General features: G+C 45.8%; 1 protein-coding gene across 2 annotated transcripts in view; it reads left to right on the forward strand.

Moving 5' to 3' along the window:
- Positions 1-26,875, forward strand: part of LOC138580293 (cadherin-like protein 26) — a 769,589-nt gene that overhangs the window by 425,877 nt on the left and 316,837 nt on the right. For both annotated transcript variants that reach the window (XM_069650709.1, XM_069650708.1), the window contains exon 4: positions 7,477-7,626. In XM_069650709.1, the coding sequence (XP_069506810.1) occupies positions 7,477-7,626 (150 nt within the window). The remainder of the gene's footprint in view (positions 1-7,476; positions 7,627-26,875) is intronic.

A 26,875-nucleotide genomic window follows, 5' to 3' on the forward strand; every position in this document is an offset into this window, starting at 1 on the left:
GAATTAGGATTATGCATGTATTGAGGCTCATCCTCTCATCTTTTATGCAATTTTCCCGAAGTCCCTCCACGTCGGAAGGGAAACGAAACCCCCGACCCTAATCAGGGATAGGGTTGGGCACAGAATAAGAATCCCTGCAGATCGGCTCATCAACGCCTTTGGAGACTCTTGCCGTGGTGGACTGCGGAGCAGCTGGTAATTTCATAGATGAGACCTGGACCAAGGAAAGAGGCATACCCATGCTCTCAAAATCAAACTCCATTCCAGTGGAAAGGGTTGATGGTACAACTTTTTCTTCAGGACCCATTGTCTTGGAGACCTGCCCGCTTGTGGTCTCATTCTTTCAAAATCAGGAAATGATGTGTTTTGATTTGATAAAGGCAGCACATTTTCCAATAATCCTGGGAATACCTTGGCTGTGACAGCATAACCCTTGGATCGATTGGACTCAGAATACCAATAACTTCCAGTCGACTTACTGCTTACAGAACTGCTTTTCATCCAAGACAAACACATCAAAGGAAGCAGGCAATTCCCTTGCGGTTTCGGCTATTCAGCCCATTCCCAGTCCATATCAAGAATATGCTGATGTATTTGAGGAAATTACTCCCCGATTGTTACCACCACACAGAAAGGAGGATTGTGCAATTGATCTGTTACCCAGAGCCCACATACCAGTGGGTAGGATGTTTCCATTGTTCTTACCAGAAAGAGACGCACTGAGAGAATATTTGGATATCAATCTTGTTAACGGATTGAAACAAGAATCAAAGTCCCCTTTGGGAGCTTCCTTATTCTTCATACCAAAGAAAGGGACGAGTGAGTTACAACCATGTATTGATTATCGCAGCCTCAATAACCAGACGATCAGGGATCGTTACCCCATGCCTCTTATCAAGGATGTGTTTGAGGCAGTAAGGGGAGCAAAGGTGTTCACTAAACTTGACTTGAGGGGAGCTTACCACCTGCTTCGAATCAAGGCGGGGGACGAATGTAAAACAGCTTTCAGGACCCCGCTAGGCCATTTTGAGTACAAGGTGATGCGTTTTGGCTTAGTGAACGCACCATCTATATTTCACCGTTTTGTGGACAAGATATTCGCCGAGCTCCTAGTTACCTCAGTTGTAGTTTATCTGGATGACATCCTTGTGTTCTCACCCAGTCTTGCTACCCATCGGCAACATGTTTATGAAGTGCTAAGAAGATTAAGACAACATAAATTGTCAGCCAAACCAGAGAAGTGCATCTTTGAGGTATCATCTGTCTCCTATCTAGGATTTATCCTATCACCAGGAGGTATACAAATGGATCCAGTAAAGATCAGAGCAATCCGAGCTTGGCCCACACCCAAGAGTACTAAGGACATCCAGAAATTCTTGGGCTTGTCCAACTTCTAACGGAGATTTATTGCTTATTTCTCAGAGGTAGTGTTGCCCATTACAGCCCTATTAAAGAAAGGAACTATATTTGAATGGACTAAACAAGCAGACCATGCCTTTCACACCCTTAAGGAAATGTTCGTGACTGCTCCTATACTGGCCCAACCTGACCAGGCAAGACGGTTCATTATAGAGACCGACGCCTCTGGGGGAGCCCTTGGAGCTGCCCTTTTATATAAAGGACCAGATGGCAAAGAACATCCTGTGGCCTACTACTCTCGGACCTTAACGTCCAGTGAAAGGAATTATGCGGTCATTGAAAAAGAACTATTAGCGATCAAACAAGCCTGTGAAGAATGGCGCCATCTCCTGCAGGGCGCCTCTTCCCCCTTCCTAATCCGAACAAATCATCGCAACCTTGGAGTACTTCGTCAAATGGAGTGCAGGAATTCCAGACATGCCAGATGGGCGTATTTGTTTGCCCAGTATGACTTTGAAATCTCTTACATACCTGGCAAAGAAAACATCCTTGCAGATGCTTTCTCACGTAGCCTTGAAGACGAGGAAGCCTTAAACACTGACCCAGAAAGAATACTTGCAGGGAAGTGGATACTAGGAACTGTATGAGACTTTATCCAGCAAGTGCAAGAGGCCTCAGTACCTTCGGCCATTCCACGGCTTCCTGGTCATCCCCTATGAGAAAGGGAACTAAGGTTGTATTATCATGGACAGACTCTGTTTTTGCCTACCAAGGATCTACAAACCCAAGCTATGTCATGGTGTAATGAAGGACCCACAGCTGGACATAAGGGGACCCAGGCCACTAACGAGTTAGTATCCAGGTATTTTGGTGGCCAACTAGACACAAGGACGTAAAATTATACGTGACCACCTGCCCTGTATGTGCCAGTAGCAAATATTCTACGTCCAAACCTACCGGTTTACTGCAGCAAGATTCATCACTGATAGGGCCATGGCAACATATATCTATGGACTTTGTGGTGGATTTATCTTCCTCGATGAATAAGACAACTGTCATGGTGATTGTGTACTTTTTCAGTAAATTAGCCCACTTCATTGCTATGAAAGGACTTCCTTCCGCCCCAGAAACCGCTGATGCTTTCTTAAAGGAAATCGTCCAATTGCATGGTGTGCCTCTAACGATCGCATCTGACAGAGGCACCCAGTTCAATTAAACGTTTTGGACCACATTGTGTAAGGGGCTGGGTGTGCACCGAGCCCTATCTTCGGGATACCATCCACAAAGCAACGGACAGACTGAACGAACGATTAAATGCTAATCTCGAACAGTACCTCAGGTGTTTTTGTAATCAGAAACAGGACGACTGGGTAGACCTGCTACCTCTGGCTGAGTTTACTTATAATAACACCAAGCACTCCTCCTTGGGAATGAGTCCTTTTTTTTGCACATATGGGTACCACCCAAGACACCTTCCTGAGAACAACATAACGTCTTCAAAAATACCATCAGTGGATAGACTCCTTGAGATTCTTAAGGAGACCCACAAAGAAGCAGCAAAGCATCTAGACTTCAGCAAAGAAACAAGTAAGAAATATGCTGACCGTAGAAGAGGTCCTAATCCTTCCTGGAACAAGGGAATCAAGGTATGGCTCTCTACACGCTTTCTCCCCAGGTGGACACATGCTGGCAAGTTCGCTCAGAGATATATCGGACTATATCCCATTGAAGCAGGCATTAACCTGGTTGCTTTTCGGTTGAAGTTGCCTTATGCTTTAAGAAGAATACATCCTGTGTTCCACACATCGTTGCTAAAGGAATACTTACCAGACCCATACAAGCGGAGCCAAAAGCACAAACCTTACCTAAGGATACTGATCCTGACGAATATGAAGTGTCTCTGTTAGTAGACTCTCACTACAGAAAGGGCACATTACAGTATCTCGTTCATTGGAAAGGTTATACCACAGCGGACAGAACCTGGGAACCTGTCAAAAATATTCACGCACCTCTTTTGATTCAACGATTCCATCGATTACATCCTAATAAACCTGGGGGAGCCCCAATGAGACAAGGTTATACTGTCAGGATTCGTCCGTGGCGCCTATAGACAAGGTGCCACCGCCATTGAAAGTGCCATAACGTTGATGGAAACGTTCACTTCGGCGGTCGAGTTGATTTCCAAGATGGCCACCACCAAATGAAAACAGCCTCTGCAGTGAGATCGGAGTGTTACAACCGTGCACTCTGCCGGAACCCTCTCTTGTGTGTGTGTGTTTCCCTGCTTACCTCTCAGGTATTCCTCCTCTTGTCGCTCCCCTTGCTCTTGCTTGTATTTTCCTGCTCTCCTTCCCACTTCTGCTTTGTTTCGCTGCAGCTTCCCCGGCGTTCTGCCTTCTGTCAGCATCAGTACTGCCTCAGACCTTCTCCCTCCTTATTGCCTTTCCTCCGGTGATTCGCCTCAATCTACAAGTGCTCTCCTCTCCGCCCTATGGAACTCCTCATCCACGGACGAACGGCAGTATACGGGGATCCGAAACAGCTACAGGTTTTTTTTTGCCTACAAGGCTTTTTTCCCTGACTACACGAGGGTTGGCTCTCCGGAGTTTCCCCTTAGCCCTCAGTGTTGTATTCACTAGGGCAAGGTGGCCTCCAGGGGAGCCCGTCCATACCTTCATGACCGGAAGGGGAGAAAGGAGAAGACTGCAGGAAAAGAGAAGAAGAAGACCAGAGAAGAAACTTCAGAAAACCCCTCATCGGATCCAGGTGAGGAGGGAATACAAGAAGGGGATCCAAGTTGTAACAGCTGCTGTCATCCCTGCCTCCACGTCCATCAGCAACACCTGTCCTGGCTGTGTACATTTGGCACCTACACGGCATCAACCACAAAAGGCATACAAATTCAAAGTATGACAAAACTGTAAACTTTGATTTGCTATATAATCACTTCTTTTCTGCATGAAACATTTCTGAACCACAGATATGATGGCATTGCTATTAAGCATGATTACATTCCAATATTAAATGCACACATGCATCATCTTGGTTGCTCTCCCTAGAATAAATAAATTGCTTGATCACTGGCAAAGCCTTAACTCAATTGAAGTATCCGCTTGTCTTCCTGTCTACATACCCACATTTAGATTTGCCCTTTTTAAAGGTGGAGCAATATTTTGAATTACAAAACATTAATATGTGTTTCTACATAACTGCCCTTACGTGCTTCAAGAGGCAACCCTTAATTTATGGTACTGTACTGTGCTGCTTGTGTAGATTATAGGATGCAGGCATTTCATACGGTATAACACATACAGTCAATACACATACGTCATTATCTGCTAAGGGTGTGAACCAATTACAGTCATTTGTAAGTTTATCTACTGCATAAGCACCTATTTAGAAGTTAATATATGGACTAATGCCAAGACCTGCGGTGCTCAACTGAGACCCAAGTGTAAAATGATTTCAGTATTTGTTATGGTTTGTACTTGCGTAATGCTGTATGCACATGTGGGAAGTTTGAACTCCATAGACAGATGTCCACCAGTAATGCTCAGACTTTATTATTATTTATTTAGTATCTCATTTTCATTGGGTGCCATTTTAAGCTTTCTTAGTGACATTCATATTTGAATGATTAGTAGACCCTCGGTAAAGCTACTCTGGCCTACATCAGATAGAATGTGAAGCCCAACAAAGAGCATCACACCATATACTAAGTGTATGCCTAATGGTAGACTGCATTTGATGAGTCGTAACAAACAGACATTAAAAAGTAAGGTATACACAGCAGATTCAGCAGCATAGGGATGCCTGAGACTAAAGGCATGGCAGGGTGATTGCTTACTCTCAGTGATTGGTATGGTAAGATGCTAGTCATAGTAGATCATGTTCCTGAGTTGTTACATTTGCCATAAGTTGAATGTTAGGACATTGTTCAATATCCAACCAGACTCGATGTCCAAGACCTCCTTCATGTGTTGAGCATGGAGCCGATTTGATGCTGTAAGCAAGTTATTCTAAGAGGAATTAGTGCCAAAGACAGGTCTGGCAGTTCCCTTTGCCTTGGCATTGTTGAAGGGAGCTCAGAGGTTCCTTGAGCTGGTTTTATGGCAAAGGCAGGGATACTGACCGCCCAGCTCTCAGGATGCTGTGAATCTCACTGCAGAGGCTCAAGGCCATGGTTGTCCTTGCAGGTTTTGCTCTCCCTGCCTAGGGTGGTTTGGTGTAGAGTGGCAGGTACTGGCCCTCAGCAAGAATCACCCCAATGTGCCATGGGAATGGGTGGAGAGCAGAGCTTTCCTCCCTCTGGCTTGGACTGCCCCATCTTTATCTCACTGGCTGAGGTATTTGAAAGGTCAACTCTCCCAAAAGAGGTAAATATGAATTCTTCCTTAATTGTCTGTCCAAAGGTGAATCAAAGACAGAGTGTTTTACTCCCTTTTTATAGTCAAAAGCCCACAGGTGATTGGACACAAGCAAGTTTGATTTAAGAGTCCAACCCATGTCCCTGAGACAAGTGGTTGTTGCCTTCTGACATCATATCCAAAGTGCTCTGTTCAAAAGGAAGTGGAAGAGGCATGAAGAAAATAAATATGTAGAGAGCAAGAAGATGGTGGTCTCTTCCTCCAACTATGCTGAGCTCCCCTGTCTACAATAACTCTGCCCCCTTCCCTTTTCAATTGCATGAAAGGCCCTTTTGGTATGCAGCACCCTGGTGTGAGGCTGGTCCTTTTAGGATGGGTGCGCCCTTTTATTTCTGTGTTGGAGGACAGCTCCTCCTGTGAGGCTATACAGCTGGATATAGATGTTATCAGACCTCAAGAAGGATCAAAAGAGAGGCACAGCCATTAATTGTCATGCGCTTCAAGCTGAAAGGGCCAGACTGTCTGACCAGAATACACATTACCATTCAACTGATGAGCTGGGCTCATAGTACTGACACATTTACGATATCAATTGGATGAAGCTGTAACAATTATGAGAGATACTAACCTGAATACTTTAAACTCGGTATGGTTTATATTTAAGGTTTACAACTGTCACCACGATAGTAACTCTCATAGTAATGTGGTTTTGGAACAGATGCATATATCGTAAATGCAGTCCCTGCGCTGAGATGACCTGGCTGTCATTGAAGCAGTTGAGAGGGCTCCTGTGACTCCTGAACCTGCTCTTCACTGGTGAGCAGGCGCTGCAGACCAGGATACTCATTCAGCAGGGCACTGTATACACTGTGCTTTTGGCATGGAGTCTGATACAAGGGGGGGTCTGGTTAGCAGGCCACCCGTTGTGAGACGAAACTACCCACACCATTATATTATTAATAAAAATGAAAGGCCAGGGTTTCTACACGCTTGCCAGACGCCAATCCTTCACAACAGTAATATGAGGTTTTTTGGAGTTGGGAATCGAGGTCTAATGATACTGGAGATGTCTACAATATTCATATTTCACTGAATCCTCAGTTGGATTGATGCTGCATTTCCAGTAAGCACTTCCATGAATGCGCATCATGGTACTATGGTATACATGAAGGTAGAGTGGAGTGTGAATGTTGTAGCATCTTCTCTCCAGGAAATTAATGAATTAATTCTTCAAATTCGAGATTAATCCAGAATTGGAGCAGCTTTAGTCAAAGTACTATGCTGCGTACCTCTATGTATGTGATGATGGCGGTTTCAGAATGAACTACTGAAAAATCCTTCCTTTTTAGATGACAGCATAAGAGGTATTTTAGCTGGGTTAGTAGCAGAAAACCTGTATGGTTTGTGTTGGTATGAGTGCAGCAGTCATTTCGTATGTAATTGTACCTCTATTTTGCTGCTAAAAACCCTGTGAACTGCATTCTGACTGCTCTGGTCAGTGACAAGGCAACGATAATGTGATGTTATGGAAGAGTTGGGCTTGTGATTTGTTACTTCCTCTTCCCCTAGAATTTTCGGGAAATGATATCACTAAATATGAGAGTGGAATGAGGTTCAAATTCTAGAGACCAATATGGCAGAAGACGCTCTGCATAGAACAGCATTGAATATACTTTACTGAGTCACCTTCATGCGCAGGCTGATTTATCACAGTCGTTATATTCATTATGGCCTGATTCTTCTGATGCAGGTCAATGTGGAAAATGGCTTCCAAGTAAGGTATAAGCTGACTGGCATCGGGGTGACGGAAGAGCCAAAGGGACTGTTCAACATTAATGAAGATGATGGAAACATCTATGTACACAGGAAGATCGACTATGAGCAGTTCTCTATATTTCGAGTGAGTACGCAGTTTTTTCCTTTTTACGTCCCTCTTCAACCTTCATTTCATTATCTCTTTTTTTCGTACATTTCTGCTTTGCATTTCTCCAGCTATGTTATGATATGTGCATTGGATGCAATATAAGTCTGCTTTGTTGCATTGTGCTGCCATCTTGTATGCCTTCATAATACACACTCTAAAGGTGTTCTGTTTTTTTGGTTTTATATATATTTTTTTGCTGATTTTCAAAACATGTGGTTTGTTTGTTTCAGTCAGGTCTTTCATATAACATATTTAATTGCATTGTTTTGGGCATGTGAGTGTCTCCTGGATGTTTAGTCAGTATATCAATGTGCTTTAAATGTACTTGTGTGAGTGAGTGAGTGAGTGAGTGAGTGAGTGAGTGAGTGAGTGAGTGAGTGAGCAAGAATAACATTTTACAGTGCAAACCATAGTGACCTGCCCTTTGGAAGTGGCCATTACTCGCTCAATCAATCAAGAACAATTGTGCCAGATTAGTCCTACAAGTAGCAAGCATGGTCCAATTCAAGAAGAGGTATATCGTAAAATGTACCTGTCCTATAGGCACAGTATTGCACCTGCCCTAGGTTCAAATGGTCAGCAAGAGCAGACTTCAGTCTAGTTTTGATTAGGCTCTGAGACGTAATCATTGTTACTGGATTAGCCCGTGAAGCACGTGTAACCTTTAAAGTGTCTGCCCATCCTTTGCCCAGAGTGCCAGGTCAGCAAAGGTTTGTCCAGGGTGTCAGGGTGGAGGCACAGGATTTGGATGACATGCATATTGTATTAAAACAAGACTACCTTTTTAGGGCAAACATATATGTCCTAAGAGTACTCAAATGGTTACAAATCTGATTGCAGATCTACAAAAAGTAGCTTCTAATCCTGATTTATCGACTTGACCAAGGGATGTGCTCCTTGGTGGTTAACTTTATCCACTTTGCAAAGGTATCTCTGTGTCAACATTGGGGGCACATTTAAGAGGATAGACACAGATGCAATACCGTACCATTGACATTGAGAATCACTTTACTTGTTTTGTTGGTCTGTGAAGCATGTCTCACGTAGAATCAGCAGCAAACCTGAACATACATTGCAACTTTGGGAATTGTACAATCTATGTTAAGAGGTAAAGCTAAGGTAGAGAAAATGGCTTACCCATGAAACGTACACTTTTTGAGGCATTTTGGAATGTGATCTGATTCAACAGGAGTTACATTAACATGGAGTAAATGTAGAAAAACAGGAACCTTTATAAACTTTAAGCCACACACTGTTTGAATATATGTCTTTTAAGAAGGCACATTAAAGGTTATGGAATAAGCTCGTATTTGCATGTAATGTTCAATATGAGAAGGAGATACTTTAGTAGATGTTTCAGGGCAATCACCAGGAAATGTGTTCTGCCTAATTTCCGGTGTAAGGATACCCTCTATAAGAAACATGAGGGTATAAAAATTAGAAATAGTCATTTAAGGTAATTTTGAAAAGAGGAGAGATAGTATTATGTTGTTATTAACTCTTGAGATGTAAGAAGGTGTACTCACGGTGTTAGATGATATTCTTAGCATGCAATACATCATGCACAATTGTATATTTCATTTGAGTGATGCATTAAAATCTCCACTCATTGGATTGATCATTCTAATACGTTCCTTTGAAACTCCATCCATGCATCACTATCTTATAAACTGTACCTTCCTATACCTCCCACTCTTAGGTTCTAGGTCCATCATTATCGGCTTATTGCGAATCAGTCACTAGTGTCCAGGTTTCACACCATTGTAGACATCACATTCTTCAGTGGCTAAATCCTTTGCAAGAAATAACAAATAACTTGAGCTCCAATGAATCCACATCCTCTCCCCCCATAGCTCTAAGGACACTGTACTTGACAAGGGGGACTTCTATCTCACTGACCACTCCGCTCCATCCCATGGAACTCTAACGCATCCTCCCTCGCACACTGTCAAGTGTGACTCACTCATTAATTAGTCTTTGGCCCACCCTCTACACCTCCTGCCTATGTAAAGTAATCCTCTTTTGGCTATCAGCCCATTGCCTGTGATACACTGATAGTTCTCTCCCTTGTTATCTCTTAGTACAACATCAGCCACTTCACTGCTATCCAACACTGGATGGCTCCTTGATGCCAGATGTTACACTGCTCTAAGACAAAAGTCAAATGTCTCCCTGCCTCCACTGCTAACACCACTACCCCATCTCTTTCCCTCCTGACATTCCCAATCCTTCACATAAGGCCTGTATCCTATAAATTCTCTTTGATAGTGACCTTACACTTTAGCAGTACATCATGGCCCCTGCCACTGCTGCCAAGCTTAACAATCTCAACATAAGGAAGGTCTGCCTCCGACTCACCTAAAACCATGATATATGGACTGATGCTCAAGCCTTCTCATTGCTCTTCAACTCTAGTTCTTCATTCCCCTCAAAGATGTTCTCACCTGTACCATGCACCCTCTATAACCTACTCAGATGGACTACCACCTATAAGTGCTGACACCGTACAGGATGGATTTCCATTCATAATCACTCACACTTTAAGTACGTACTCCTCATCTACAAATCTATTCACTATCTGTTTGACTGCACCTACCTTTAATTCTTCCTTGAAATCTGCATTCTGTCTTTCTTCACAACCCACTGAGCCACTTCCCACTACTTCTGCTTCTTCTCTCTGCGTGTCCCCCTCCACTTCCCCACCTATGAAAGCCAGTCCATCAATGGAATCTTTCTAGACTTGAATCATGCTCCACTTGCTAACCTCTACCACATGCAAAACACTCCTCCAAATCTGACCTTAGGCTTAACTCTCCTGATAACTCTACACAGTAATGCACATGAGTAGATTGTTCCCATATAAACTCTGGCACTAGATTATGCATACAAGTCTTATTTCTATCTGTTCCCTAGTCACTGTCCACTGTCTATGTCACATTATCCAGGTAACTGTCACAAATTGTAAAGGCACCTTATACAAAGAAAGCTTCTGTCATCTGCAGTGTATCATGTGTACATCTTTACTGTTCAATACATAAAATAAAACGATGTAGTGACTTTTCGGCTCAGTCCTTCAAAGAATACTGTCAACTTTTCCTATATCTTCTGCATATATAAACATTATAATTAACATTAAATTGAAATCTGTGATCACTTCAGATAATAACCCTGCTCTTAGGATGTTCGGTGTACATTTTTATTTTTTATTGGAGGGATGAAGAGAGGGTAGAGATGCATTGTTTTATCGATTTAGATAATGATAAGCTAGTGAGCTAGAGACATAGAGATAGAGAGCTAGCTATGACCCACAACACCCACAATTCAACTTCGACAGGATATTGCGATAACAATCCTTGAGATATGTATTGCTAGATAGAAAGATAGAAAAATAGATAAGATGATTCTCTAAGGGTGTCATTTACCTGTGCATTAGGGACTGGAAAGCCCATATCCCCATACACACAGGCATCCTTACACTGAGAGCCATCTAATGCTTTCAAAGCCCATCTTTTCAGCAATTCAGTGAGGCCTCTGGTTTTGGGGAACGAAAGAATACATGTCCTCAGACCCCAAAGGAGCAATAGATGTCCCTGCTATTTTATCCTTGCATCAGGTTATAATGTAAATAATGTTAGGGAGAGTTTTGTGAAATGGACACACATCCCAGGTTTCATATGTGCTTTGTGGTTCATGATTGTAACACCGCCATCATGAACATCATAAAGAGTCATTGACATTCCTTTATTCTTTTTTTTTTTTTTTTTTTTTTTAAACTTTTCTTTATTGGCAAGAAGTAACAGGCAGTACAGAGCATGTTAAGACAGTGACACACATTTCATATAGTAGCATGTATAATAAAGGGATAAGTACTACAGAGGGTCAGAGCCAATCTCAGCATAGGTACAATACGATAGAGGGGTGTATCAATTGGCGGGATCCGCCCCCGGATTAGGAGAAGGAGGGGATGACCGTAGTTCCAAGTCCACCCTACTGTTCAGATAACTACAGAATTCCGTCCATATGTGTTTAGGGCGAGCATTGCTAGGTAGCTGGTTGATGTAGTCTTCCTTGCTGGATTGTGTCCAGGTGAGGGCCTTCAGCCACATCTCGAGGGAGGGGGGGGACCTGCGCTTCCAGCATTGGAGGATGCATTTCTTGGCCACACTCGCCGCCACATTCAGAAACTTAGCTACACGTTTCGCCTCAGGCCCCTCCCAGAGCCCAAACAGAAGAGACATAGGTTCTGGGTCTACGGGGAATCCGACAATTTCAGAGAGGGTTTCAGTCACAGCGCCCCAGAACGGGGCCAATACCGCACAGGACCAGAACATGTGGGCATGGTCCGCCTCATTGGATCTGCATCTTTGGCACAGGTGGGATTGATCACGGGCGAATTTCCCAATTGCATAGGGGGTGTAATAAAGGCGGTTGAGCAGTTTGTATTGGATGCATCTAATTCTAGAATTGAGGGAAACCTTGCGAGTATGTATGCACATCTTGGACCACACATCATCTGAAATGTCCCGTCCCAGGTCGCGGCTCCACGCATCCCGAGCAGTGTGGGGGGGCTCGCCCGCATGCGCCGTCAGCATCTTATACAGGGAGGATACAATACTCTTGGCCCCAGCAGAATTGGCTATGTAGCAGACCTCGGGGGACTCAGGGGGTTCGTTCGGGTATGAGGGCCACATGTCCTGGACCGCCGCTCTAATGCGGAAGTATTGTAAAAGCCCGAGTGGGGATCTAGGGTGTCCAGGCCTCCATGTGTCTGGGGTGATAAATTTCCCGTCAGGGAACAGGTCGGAGAGTGATCTATATCCCAGGTCCGACCAGTGGCGTATGAGGAGTTTATCTTGTGTGGGGGTAAGGCCGGGGAACGACCAGAGGGGAAGCCATTTGTAATACGGGGGGGAGCGAGAGTCAGGCTGCAGGATCTGCCGCCACGCCTTAATCGTGGAGGCCACCGGGTCAGCCGGAGCTTGTGTTCGATATGAATGAAATAGAATCAGAGACATGATGTTCACTTCCTCGGTCGCTAATTTTTCGAGTTTGACATGCGGGGTGGGGGGGGGTCTTGGTGGTGGTACCAATATGTAGCATGCTGTGCCTGGACTGCCGTCCAGTACCGGGTGAGGTCAGGTGCACAGAAGCCACCCCTCTCGTAAGGGAGGGTCATGTGTTGCCACTTCCTGCGTACCGCTCCCGAGTGCCAAAGAAAACGGGCGAACTCAGAGTGCAGGGCCGCAAAGTATTGCTTCCCGGGCCAGAGAGGGACATTGGCGAATAGGTACAGAAGTTTAGGGACGATAATCATCTTTATTAAGGACAGTCTTCCCGATAGTGAGAGGGGGAGGTTACGCCACCTTTCCATCTTGGTGTGAGCATACTGTGCGGCAGCCCTGTAGTTACTGGACAATAACGAGGATTTTGAGAGAGACACCTGAACCCCTAAGTATTTGATACCCACGGGAGCCCATTTGAGAGGGAATTCGCACACTGGCTGGGGGGTTGTAGGAGTGAGGGGAAAGATTTCAGATTTAGAATAATTTATGGTGAAGCCCGAGAATGTACCGATTTTAATGATTTCACGCATAATCGAGTTGAGGTGCACCGAGGGGTCTCTGATATACAGGAGCACGTCGTCGGCGTACAATGATATGATTTCGGGAGTGTCCCGCAGGCGGATCCCTTTGCGAGCATGGTTATTTCGGACACTATCCGCCATGGGCTCGATGGCCATGGCGAATCGCAAGGGGGAGAAGGGGCACCCCTGTCGCGTCCCACGATGGAGGCGGATGGGAGCCGACAGACGCGAATTCACCAGGACTCTGGCCAATGGGTCAGTGTATAGTAATTTGATGCAGGACATCATATAAGGGCCAATCCCCATCTTCCCCAGGACCGCCCACAGATATTGCCACGAGACCATGTCAAACGCTTTTTGGGCGTCCAATGTCACCGCCACCGCGTTCGCTTGGGGGTCAATTCTAGAGATGACATTGAATAGTCGGCGGATGTTTAGAGCGGTGGAGCGGGCGGGAACAAATCTGCTCTGGTCAGGGTGGATCAAGTATTTCATGACAGGGAGGAACCTATTAGCAATGATTTTGGCAAAGATCTTAGTGTCGGTATTAATAAGGGATAGAGGTCTGTAAGAGCCGCACTCATCCGGGGGCTTGCCCGGCTTGGGAAGGACGGTGATGACAGCCTCGCGCAGGGACCGGGGGAGGGTGGATAGACGCAGCGACTCCTCCCAAACCTCATAAAGACGTGGGGCCAAGAGGGCAGCGTGTTCCTGGTAGAACTCGGCTGTCAGGCCATCTGGGCCTGGGGCTTTCCCTTTCGGGAGGGCCGAGATGACGGCAGTGATCTCTTCGAGGGTGAAGGGAGCGTCTAGCTGTTCTTTAGTGGCCAGGGACACCAGGGACATTGGGATGCGGTCCAGCAGGTCGTCTAACTCTCACGGGCTGTGCTCTGGTTGGTGGGCATAGAGATTGGCATAGAACCCTGCGAAGGTCTCGAGAATGGGCTGGTCCGCCCAGTGTCGTTCACCCTCGTTATCGATGACACAATATGGGCCTCATTACGACCCTGGCGGTAAGGGGTTAGCGCCAGCGTTAGCTGCGCCGACCCCTTACCGCCAATTACGAGTTCCCTTTCCGCCATGGCGGTTTTTACACCTGCTTTTAGCGGGTGTAAAAAACCATGGCGGTAAGGGAACTTGGTGTTAATTACGCCACCGTAATTTACGGTGGCGTAATTAACGCCTTCCCCACTCCCATTATGCCCTATGGGGCAAAAATGGGAATGGGGAAGGGTAAATGGGGATTGGGGATTTACCGCCCCGCCAAGGTCGGAATGGGGCGGTAAATCCCCTTACCGCCATGGCGTTAACGTAGTTAGCACCATGGCGGTAAAGTCACGGCCCTGGCGGTAACTTACCGCCAAGGTCGTAATGAGGCCCAGTTAATCCGAGTCCTACCACTCTCGGCCCTGGCGAGGCGGGCAAGGGTACGGCCCGGTCTCTCTCCCTCGCCGTACTTCCGAGCTCTAGTGGGGTGGGAGAGGTATTTTATCTCGCTGTGGGTGAGGTCCTCGAACGAGTCAAGTTCCGTTCTAATTTGTGCCAGTGTAGACGGAGAGGGAGAGGCTGCATATTCACGCTCCAGTTCCCCGAGCTTGGACTCAGACCGGCGCAGGGAATTTCTGATGTCTTTCAGGACCCCGGCCTCTCTGGAGATGCACATGCCCCTGATGAAAACTTTAAAGGCCTCCCATCTCACCCCATCAGTCGTGTCATGGCGTTTGTTGCTGTCAAAAACAAGGTGATGTCTGCAAGGATGTCGGCCTTAAAGACTATGTCGCGTAATGAGTCAGGTTTGAACCTCCAGTTAGAGTGCGGAGGGGGAGCTGGTTGCATGGAGATGTCCAACGTGATCGGGGAGTGATTGGAGAGTGTGCGAGGGAGAATCTGTGAGCCGAGTGTTTTGCCCATGAGCCCCTCAGAGAGGAGGAAAAGATCAATCCTGGAGTGACTGTCATGGACGGAGGAGTAGAATGTGAACTCTTTCGATGTAGGGTGGAGCGCCTGCCAGGCGTCCACCAGTCCAGCATTGAGCACGTGTGTATGGAGGCGGCGTGCGGACCTAGACGGTGTTCTGGGTGCAACACCGGATCTGTCCATGTCAGGGTCCAGGATCAAGTTCATGTCTCCCCCCCATATGATGGGAACCCCAACGTAACTAAGGAGGATGTCGAGGATGTGATCGAAAAATTCGAATGCATCGATGCAAGGGGCATATGTGTTGACCAGTAGGCACTCCGTGTTAGCGAGGGAACAGTGTAGTATCACATATCTACCTTGGGTGTCAATGTGGCTGGTGCGAAGGGAGAACTCCAGGGATTTGTGTATCAGGGTGAGTACGCCTCTGGATTGTGAGGAGAACGCAGTGTAATATTTGTTAGGGCCCCAAGACGGGGCGAGAGAGGACGATAGTTGTGCAAGGGCATGAGTTTCCTGTAAAAGAAGGATCTTGACCCCGTGCCTCTGGACGTAGGCAATGACCCTTCGTGCCTTCGTGTAGTTACTGAGCCCTCTGATGTTCCAAGACATTAGCCTAAGGGCCATCTACCAGGAGTTTAAGGGGGATCCGAGTAGTGCGTGTCAAACACTGTCATGCAAATGCCGGCCACAAGTTCAATGACCAGATGAATCCTGCCTAAAGCTGCCACTATCTTACCTTTTTTGCTAATATACCCACTCCCAACAAAACCACCCCCCTCCCTCACTGCAGTCCCCAACATTGCAGTGGCCAGGAACCCACCCACAGTTTCATGGCTGTTACGCCGTGCCCAACGGGGCTGGACCAATCCCCAAACCAAACGGGGGAACAGGCAGTGAACTAAACAGGCCAAACTCGGCGTTGCAATCGCAGCGGGGGAAGCTGCTGCCGTGAGCCCGATGAAAATAGTTGGACGGTGAAGTCCATACAGTGGCATGCAGCGGTAATACAGTTGAATTCTAGGAGGAGATAGCCCGTGTCCCATACAGCTGTGACCCGCATTCCCTTTTAAGTTTCCACAGTGAGTTACGGAATTAGGATAGTGAGCAAAAAATACAGATACATGAAATCACAAGCATATTACAGATATAGAGCGTGGTAGTAGTGCTATCGTGAATACAGTAACAGGTATATGGTAGGCAGGCTCAGTCCCCATCCGTGGGGTCACCCACAGGGCCAGGGATAGGGATATGGGACTCAATAAATTTCACCGCCTCCTCGGGGACTGTGAAGAAGTAGAGCTTATTGCGGTGGGTGAGCTTCAGCCTGGCGGGAAATAACATGGCATATTCAATTCCCCTCTCCCTCAGCAGTTTTTTAACCCCATTGAATTGCTTGCGTTCCAGTTGAACATTGACGGAGAAGTCCGGAAAGATGCGGATGACCTGGGACTCAAACCTCAGTTCCCCTTTTTCTCGGGCCAGCCGTAGAATGTGGTCCCTGTCTCTGTAACTGAGAAGCTTGGCTATAATTGGTCTGGGGAAGTCGCCTGGCCTGGGGCGGGAGGCCAATGAGCGGTGGGCGCGCTCGATAGTGAAGAAGGGGGAGAGTTGGGGCTTTCCCAGGAGGTCCCTCAATAGGGCCTCAACTGCGACTTCCATTTTGCCCTTGAGGGCTGCCTCGGGAACCCCCACAATGCGGATGTTATTTCTGCGGGATCTAGATTCCAAATCGTCACACTTTGCCTTGACCTGCTTCATATCCCGCACCAAGTCGGAGACCGTATTCTGGAGCACATGAACCTCATCCTCAGCGGCCCCAATTCTGGTCTCGGCCTCTCCCAGTCTAGTACCGTGTTGATCTAGTTTGGTGCGTAGAGAGGCTACGTTGGCGTTGATATCATCGAGTTTCTCATGGAATGACGCAAAGTTTTTGGCCATGGTCTCCATAAGAGATGTAAGGTTAGGCTGAGGGGGGCAGGAGGGAACATCAGAGTCATCTTGGAGAGGGCCGGCCTCTGCCTGGTCTTGTTTAGCTAGGGCTTTGGCGTATTTGTCCATTGCTCCAGCCTTGCTGGCCCCACGTGCCTTGCCGGACATATTGGGGGGGGCCTGTTGTGATCCGCAGAGTGTGTGACGCAGATAGTCAGCAATGGGGCCCTGAGGGCTCGTAGAGGGGCGCCGGCCTTCAAACGGCAAAGGGTCAGCAATAGCCGGGGAGGCGGGAGCGAGGTGCTCTCGCCACAGGTGTGTTGTGGAGCGCCGGGCCCACCCAGAGGGCAAGCAAGGTATTCACGCAGCAGTGTAGCCAGGGATGTACAGTATCATGAGGTGCCCGCCCCCGAGCCAGGAGGGCCCCAGGCAGGAGAAGCCAGCACAGTCCGGGGCGTCTGGTGTAGTCGGGGCGGAGCGAATATTTGCACAGCCTGGGCAGGTAAGAATGGTGGGCCGCCCAGGGTCGCACCAGCGTTGGATGAGTGGTCTCGGGGAATCCTGGTATGTGTGGGGGCCCCCGTCCCTCGTGGAATGGGGTGAGCGCAGCCCAAGGATGAGGCAGTCCAATGGGTGTTTGAAGAGGCCAGTAGTGGAGGGCAGCGCAGGGAGGGGCGTCTGGTACACTCAGGGCGCAGCGATTGATTGCACTGCCTGGGAAGGTGAGGGTGGTGGAGCGCCCAGAGTCGCACCAGCGCCAGAGGAGTGTTCCCAGAGGATCCTGGTATGGGTGGGGGCCCCTGTCCCACGTGGAGTGGGATGAGCGCAGCCCGAGGATGAGGCAGTCCGATGGGCGTTTGAAGAAGCCAGTAGTGGGGGGCAGCGCAGGCAGGGGCGTCTGGTGCACCCCGGGCGCAGCAATCGTTTGCACAGCCTGGGAAGGTGAGAGTGTGGAGCGCCCAGAGTCGCACCAGCGCCAGATGAGAGGCAGTCAAAAGTGGGCAGCGATCTACCCCCCCAGTCCCCTCACCTTGGAATATTGTGGGCCGAAGTGTGGATGGCAGTCCGGGTGGGAGCGGGCCTCCAAGCGAGGGGCAGCGATCCGGGTCGGAGCGGGCCCCAGTCAGTAGCAGGAGCTCGGCCACAGGGAGGCCCCGGCACCGCCACCCAGCTCGGCCGCACCGCAGGATCAGCGATGTCAGTAGCGGAATCCTCCAGGCAGGAACGTCGGGTGACCGGCGCCGCGGGGGGCCGCTCCAGCAGCCCCCGCAATGTTGCAGAGTGGGTCCACCCGCCGCCGCCCAACAGCGAGAGCGGGCCGGCAATGGACGCCGCGCCAGCCGGCCCCAGGCCTAGCCACACTCCTCACGGGGAGAGCGGGGCGCGAAGGGCAGCGCCACCCGTCAGCGCGCACCAGCAAGAGTGAGGCGGGAGGCGGGAGGCGGGGAAGAGGGAACCTCAGGGCCCGGAACGGACGCTCATCCCGCAGGCGGACGAGCGTCGGGCAGACGAGCAGCGCCAAGGAGCGATCCCCCGCGGAGCGCAGGGGGGGATGGGCTGTGGAGGGATCACGCGGCCCAGGAGGCCGCAGTCGGCGGCGGAGCGGCCATCAAGCTCCGGTTTCGCCCCAAAACAGGTCCAGATGAAGCAGGGGCGTTGGGCAGCACAATGGTTGGGGTTTCAGCTTCAGGATAGCAGTAGAACCGCTGATTCAGGCGGATTTGCAGAAGACGGGCCACGGAGCTCCAGTACTAAGCAGCCATCTTGTTGGCTGCTCAACAGCGCCCCCCCGACATCCCTTTATTCTGAAATGCCTTTTAAATGTATGAAAAGCAGCTAGAATAGAACATTTGAGCTAGTTTTCCTCTTCCCCTTTCTCATTGGGGTAATTTGAAATAGTATAAAAGAAAATAAAGTATATGGTTATTCTAGGTATTAATAATGTGATTTGCTTATAAACGCGTCTCATTATGAGTGCAATATATGCTGGAAATGATCATTATAAATCACACTTGTACATGTTTGAAGAGAGCTAGTTTACAGTGTTAGTACACATAGATGATGTCCTTTTAATAACTTCTGCTAATTAGCTCCTTGTGCCGTGAACACATCATTGCTAAAATGTTCTTCTTTCTTGGAAAGGTTCACACTCTGATTAAAACCAATGACCTGTTTGTTCTGTGAGCACCAAGGTAGTGTTTACTTTTCTGTGCTGCAACTGATTGGTTGGTATAGCTGCTAATCTCACACATTTGTAAGTGTTCTCAAAAATATATGGATAACAACAATTGAAAACAGCAACCACAGCTGTGAACCCTGAAGACAAGCCCTCTGGTCCCATACAAGTTCTGTCAGAAGCCCACCAACCTCCCCCATCCCCCACCCATAGCATTTATTTGTGTCTCTCTTATATGTACAATGTGCCTTTATTGTGTTATGGCTATAGGATACAGAAGAATACCAGAATAACATGTATGTCTCCCAATATAATGCAGGTCCCCACCTCAGGGGATTGTTCTGTCTCTGCTGCTCTCATCCTACATGTAATCATAAAAGAGACAATCCTGTTTACCCGTCCTTTAAGATATCTATGTTTTTCTCAGTCATGCTGCTGTTATAGAAGGCTGGCGTGAATCTAGCAAACAGGCAGTGAGCGATATGATGGAGATGGAGAGAGTGCAGAGTACATGTGGTCTACAGACACCACCAATCCCCCACATGGAATCCCCAAACATGACACTGCAGAATACTGCTCTGAGTGACTCCCTGTCATCACCTCCTACTAACTAATATGATTAAAAATTCATGCATGTCATACTTTAGATTCATATTCAATCCAATGAGACTTTAATGGCATCACTTGCGATTGGAATAATAGTTGTTCAAATTCATAGGACATGTATTAGCATATCAAGTTATTCAAATGCTGCCAAATAACCATTATAAAACATCCTCTGTCCGACCCCAGTGCCCCACTGAAATGTAGTTATACCTTTATGTCGGCGCTAATGTCAATTGTAGTCCTACCTCTATGTTGGTGGCCCCTTTGGCAGAATTTACTGAACATCTGGCTTCCCGTCTCAGCCCTGTTGAGGTAATGCCACAGTCCCAAACAGACCCAGAGGAATTGGTGTCAGTTCACACCATACTCAATGACAAAGTAGACCAAATGCAAGGCAAAATCCAGCTTAATTATCATTGAAACAAAGCCGGGACAGCATACAGGCATTTAAAATCTGGTCACCCTCACTATGTTAATAAGAAACAATTGTTTAAGTACTACTAAGGTGCCACCAGTGACGTCATAACATAATCTCAGTGTACAAAACCTACGGGAATCAGAGATAGGGTAGTGGGTTTGGTTACATATAGGTTCCATAGCGGTAAGACATTTCATTGGATTACAAATATCTGATGGCTTCACCTGAGACCAACCCTATATTGATAAAGGTAACACTACATCATCTCCTATAATAAGCAATTGGTTGGCATGAGGTCCTAGGGCCTTTGCTTATTTAAAAGCATGCTGTGGCTTCCATTTTTAAGATGATGGCTCCTCAATTACACACGTGTTTCTATGTTAGCAAGTTATATTTGTGTGTCATGCATGTTTCATTCCCCTTATACATTGGTCATGTTAGTGTTCTTTATTTCTTATGGATGCTATGTTAATATTCTTACTGTATAAAGCATATATTACCTATTGTACCTGTTATTTATATGGAGTGTATATTTGTTTTGTGTCTAATGCATGTGATGTTACTGTTACAACCATAGTTTGAATGCTTTTGCCACCTTCAGTTCATATTGTCTCCACGCTCTGCTGTACTTTCAAGGGATAAGGGCGGTACATTTGTCTCAGTGAGTAACGTCTCTCTCCTTTGCGGTACTGGTGTATCATCTGCCACCCAACAGCCCTTCCATTCCAAAAGTCAGCAAGGCTTCTTACTCTGTGTCCAAGAGACAATTTTGTGAGAAAGTTTGGGGAGGATCTCAGCGAGACTCTTGCACTAAAGGGCAGACAGAGGAAGAGGAACAGATAAGGAGAGTTAGTGGGAGAGATAGAGAAAGAGAGAGAGAGAGAGAGAGAGAGAGAGAGAGAGAGAGAGAGAGAGAGAGAGAGAAAGCGAAAGTGAAAGAGGGAGAGATATGGAGAGCCATGGAAAAAGTGATTGTCGAGAGAGACACATAGTGGGAAAATGGACAAAGGTAGAGCAAGAGATAAAAGCAGAGAGAGGGAGCTTAGTAGATCTCTCAATATATTGATAGAGGAAGATTAAGTGATTGAAAGTGGGGAAAGAGGAAGAGGTGAGGGAAGGAAGGTAGAGGAAGGGAACGGGGGGATATGAATTCATGAGTTGAAGGGCAGACAGGGAGAAACAGAGAAAAAGGGAGAGGCAGACAGAAATAGAGGGAGAAAAGCAGTGAGGAACACCATGGGGAAAGATAGAAGGAGAGCAAGGGTGAGAGAGGGACAACGGAAGTGGGACAAAGAAAGGGAGACTCAGAGGGAGAGAAAACAAGAAACCCATGCAGTGGGAAAAGGTGGAGGCACACAAATACAGGTGGCCATAGGGGTATATCTACAGAGAGATAGAGAGAAAGAAAAATAGATAGAGAGAGATAGAGAGAACAAGATAGAGAGAGAGAGAGAAAGAAAGAGATACATAAAAGGAAGACATTTATAGAATTTATAGAGAGAGAGAAAAAAGAGAAAATGAGAAGGAGAGATTGAGATAAAAAACGAGGGAGACACTAAAAGTAGAACGAGATAAGGAAAGAGAGAACCAGACCATATGGAACTAGATAGAGCATGTGTACCTTAAATTGAGACAGTTAGAGTGCACCCTTCTAAACTTTTTCTCAGACCTAAGTTGTTTTTCCACCTCTTCGGTCCCTATTGGAAACACTAGTTTGGTGGGAAGCCAGAAAAGGGGTGGACTTTAGACTCTAAGAATTCTCTTTCTCTACTGGGATGTGGGTTTCAACTGGGCATTGTAAATTAAAGGACCCTAACGTTTCCACAGGAGATGGTACATCCTGTCTTGAGTTTATTAGGGATTGGGTCAATCTCTGTCTCCAAGGCTGTGTGGGTTGAAAGAAATATCCAGGGGTTTTCCCTGAGGTGTCGAATCCCAGTGTTCTCTACAACTCTCTCTCCATTCTCCCGGTTTTATACTTTTTCCATGAAGACCTCAAATATCAGATACCCTACCAGCTCTTAACTCATGATCTCAGTGAAGTTGTGTGTGTAATTCGGAAGGATGAACTTTAACTCTTGTTCACAAGGAAAAATAGTTGATACCATCAGACCAACCTTCTGCCCAGGTTTTGCAGGTGGGGTCACATATGCTAATATATAACCGGAGGGAATAGTTACCTGAAGGTCTAAAGAAACTATGATCTTATCTCTCCCAGTGATCCAGTAGTCAAGGGGACTGAAGAGTTGATAATTGTTCCCCTCTCCCGTTTTCCTGACAGGTGGTATTACATTGGAAGTTAGGGTTTGGAAGGTGAGGCCCAACCTACTTCCAATGGGTTTTGAGTGAGGATGAATCTCTAGCCATTCAGGATGGTGGCGTCCTAACTCTGTTGCAGAGTGGGTTGACTCCATTGCAGATGTTATCTTGGAGTTTGGGTCAGTTGATTTCCATACGTGGGCTAACTCTATATCAGGCATTCCTGCTGTAGCTGTTTGGGCGTTCCTCTGGCAGCTGCTGCCATTGATGCATACTTGTTAGAAGCCCGGTGGAGAAAGCTACTTGAGCCACAGGATGTCACAGCGAGCAGCAGTTGGAAAGCAATGATACAAGGATTCCGGAGTTTCGAAGAACTCTGGTGAGCGGCTCTTGCTTGAGTGTGAGAAAGAGATAGGTTAAAGCAGAGCAAGGCAAGTGGTTGTTAATATCAAATTGGAACTGGTAAATTGTCAAACTGCTTACAACTACAACTGCTTACAACTATTTACACACTGCTTGGTCCAAGCGCTTGGTCCAAGCGCGCCCGCCTCACCACATTGCACCTTGTTGCTGCTGTTGGGGCGGGGGGCCCAAAGGTTTTTTTGTGCCTATTTTTTTAGCATCAACTGTTTGTTGAGTGCATATGTTTGCTTGCCGCCTGTCATACACCAATTACTGGAGCTAGTGGATTGAGAACTCGAACTGCAATAAGGCTTAATGTTGCTTCTGGTGACTGGTAACTGGGAAAGAGGCTGTCTTTGCCTGATTTTTGACAACTTAATCTGTATAGGAAACAATTTTAAGGACACACATATTTGAACACGTTTTTCACTTTTTTACTAATTGGCATGCGTTCCGTGAGAGTTGGACATTTTCATGCAATAACTGTATATTGTACGATGCTTAAGTGACTAATATTTATAACTGCACTCGCATTTGGATAGGCTTTAGTTTGGTTGAATTATTGGTTGAGTTAACGATGTTTGATTGCATTCTTCTTACTTTTTAGTAACTTTTAGCAATATTAGTAACATTATTAACATTGTCATTATTGTTTGCCTGATTTGATACTTGGGCCCACAGAATGGCTTGGTTATTCATATTTATATTAATACCTTATACTCCAAAATGTCTAAACGCAAGGCCATAACCTCTGTCACCTAAGGACTGACCAAAACAGTTTTATATAGGATTTTCAAATCCATCAAGAAGGTTAATGTCTTGGTCTCTGAAATCCAAGGATTGATACAGGACATTATATTGGACCTCATTATGAGTTGGCCGGTACACAGTAAAAGTGCCAGTAATAACATTTACAGAGCTGAAGCTCAATCGGACCCTTACTGGCAAAAAATGGACTATTACCGGCACGGCCGGTAATAGTGGCAAAATCCACCCGTGGAGTCCTAGGGGACTCCATGGAATGGGGATTTAACGTGTATACCGGCACTTGTAATCTGATGGTAATACTGGTAGACAAGTGCTTGTAACAGTAATGGCTTTTTCTAGTATTCCGGCGGTAATGAGGCCTGACTGCCTTGAGGTGAAGAATATGGGTTTCATGCTCTGCGCGGTGGGCGGACATTGCCTTTAAAGACCTGTGAGCCTGAGCTAAGGCAGTCCCGAAAGCCTTGCAGTATCTACACAGATGCAGTGAGACCCAGAGGTGAACCCAATGTCAGACAGGGGAAAATACTATTATATCTGAAATGTGTTTTTTTATTGGTCTCAAGATGGAAGATCACATTTGGGATACAATGGACTTTTCAAACACATATTTTCAACTACTTCCAGCCTTGTTGGTTTTACATATTCCCTAATTTCTGTGCCATTTATGGCTGCTGCCCTTGCTTGCATGTTAAATATTTGCAGAACCAGTGCTAAAGCACTATTTCCATGTTTGTGGGCAAACTTCAACACCACATTACTAGTCATTTCCAGATGGAGTAGAGATTTCTCAAGTTGGCCTAGCCAGCTACCATTACTCATGTCTCTTGAGCCAGGTAGTCAAAAGTCTGATCTTGTTCTATTTGGTGGCCTTCAATTTTAATATGTAACCTAGGTTTTCATTTCTTCTGTGGTGGACAAAAGACCATAGCTTTAGTCTTGCTACAATTGATTGCTTTCCCGTTCTGGGTGCACCCTTCAATAGTAGTGGGCACTTGCTTTCTTAAGCCAATCTGGTTCAGTGATATTAATATAGCATCATCTGCGCATGAACAAATTGAAATCTTATCATGTTTAATACTTGGGGTATCAGTTTGTGGGGCCACTGCTTAAGTGATAATCTGGTTAACAAAATTGAAAAATAAGGAAGGTGCAAGAACACAGTCTTGCCTAACCCCCACATCTACGGTGAAAGGGGTTGTGTGGGGTTTAGTGACAGGCAGGATCACATAAACTGAAAGGCCATGTAAGCAAGGCATGGAAAAAAACACATTGTGAGCTGACAGACAAAAAGGCAGCCTTTCATTTTCAGCTGCTACATTAAAAATGCTGTGTGCAAATGAAGGGAAAGACACTGATTTAAAAGGGTCTTGCATGTGATTGAGCAAGCCATAAAAAATAAAGGATGATTCTACATGGAAAGCAGGGTTTTGCAAACACTGAAACAACAATTCCTAAACGTGTGTGCATTTCGCACCTGGAAATAAAAACATGGATAAAAATGTTCCCTTGCCAAAATGAACATATAGTGAGAAGGGCTCTGAACAGTAATGGCAAGATACAATTTATTAAAAATAAATAAAAGGCTTCACATGAGAAATACATGTAACATATTGAAAAGGCAATATTTTCACCAATATAAGTGGCTGTTGCTAGAGGCATGACTGTAAGTTTTGATATCCCAAGAATAAGTCTGTTGTTGCGCAGAACACTCAAGCAGTGATCACAGAACTTTATTGGTGGCCTCTTCTCTGAGATAAACAGAAGGATGACCATTAGCCTTGAGAGAACAAAGGCTGATGGGTTTATACCAGTCTTAAACCAACAATGAGGCCACAGAGCCTGCAGAGGTATTGCAAGAGAAATTAAAACTATATTGTGAAACAAAAGTGAGGATTTGCCTATATGTTTGAACATTTCCATTAGTTTAAATGGACTATCACAGTTGTTAATTTTCTCATCAACGATAAGTCGCATCAAGGACTTTAAAGGCTCATTATGTTGATGTTGTTTGTATATAAATGTGATTTTTGGAAACCATGTAACAATGTAAAATGTGTTTCTAGCTTCTCCAAAAAATTTCTGAAGCAGAAAGTTGGGGAGCTGGTGGCTTACTAAATTATATATCTGTGTAGAAAATCGCACAATCATGACTATTATCTTTTTTGGATAAATTGTGAAAAATTGTTGTTTGCACCTGCAACATCCTGCCAAAATGGGAGTAATCTTAATAAATCTGCCATGATGAGCTGAATTGGAATATATATATAGGCAGTAATTCTTTTGTAAAATGCAAAGTTTTCGCATGTAGTGAATTTTATGTGAAAAATCTGAAAAGTGTAAATGGTAACTCCAATGGGAGTATACATTCTTCCCAGGATTTCAGTTTCAGAACTCCAAGAGACTATCAGCAGAGAGAAGTTATCCATGGGGAGGAGTAGACAGTAAGGGGTCCAATGAAAATTCAAGGCTAATAAGTTAATACCATCTGACTTTAGTCTTTAGAGCCACAGTGTGGTTTAGAGGTTAAAAAGTGTCTGCATAAGCCAGAATTTAAGCTTTCCAAGAAAGCTGCGTAAACCTTATCTGGGTGCAACTATGAAAGCTGGATGGAGATTTAACATTGCATGGGAGGTTACCAATGTAAGTAGCTTGTCAAACAAAATAAAGTATGGAGATTTGTTGATGTAATACCTTCTCCTTAGTTAAGGGGTGGGGTTAAGGAAGTAAGTCCTTTGTATATATTTTGAATAAGGATTGACAATTGTAATTATCTATTGTGAAGGCATCATGAAGCAAGACACCGACAACAGATTTAACGTTCAAACAAAAAATATGTATTAACTTAGATTTCAGGATGGTAGAAAGCCTAACTTTCCCTATGCTAAGGTGGGATTTCCCTACCTGAAGAAAAATAAAGAACGTCTGAGTCAAAGAGTTCAACTTACAAGTCTGTCTGTGACCAAAACCGATACTTACCCTCACAACTACACTTAAACAGTGTGTATGGATGCCAATAATCAAAGCAATGGTGATCAACACAACATCCTGAGCCTCTTCCAGCTATCAGCTTATCTTCAGCTTCCCTTCCCCATGTTTAAGAAAGTTCCTCAAAAATGTCTTTACGAATTACCTTGTTCAAGTTAAAACAGTTCCACAAACTCCT

The sequence above is a fragment of the Ambystoma mexicanum genome, chromosome 3p (assembly GCF_040938575.1).
Source record: "Ambystoma mexicanum isolate Mex_15411 chromosome 3p, UKY_AmexF1_1, whole genome shotgun sequence".
NCBI lineage: Eukaryota > Metazoa > Chordata > Amphibia > Caudata > Ambystomatidae > Ambystoma > Ambystoma mexicanum.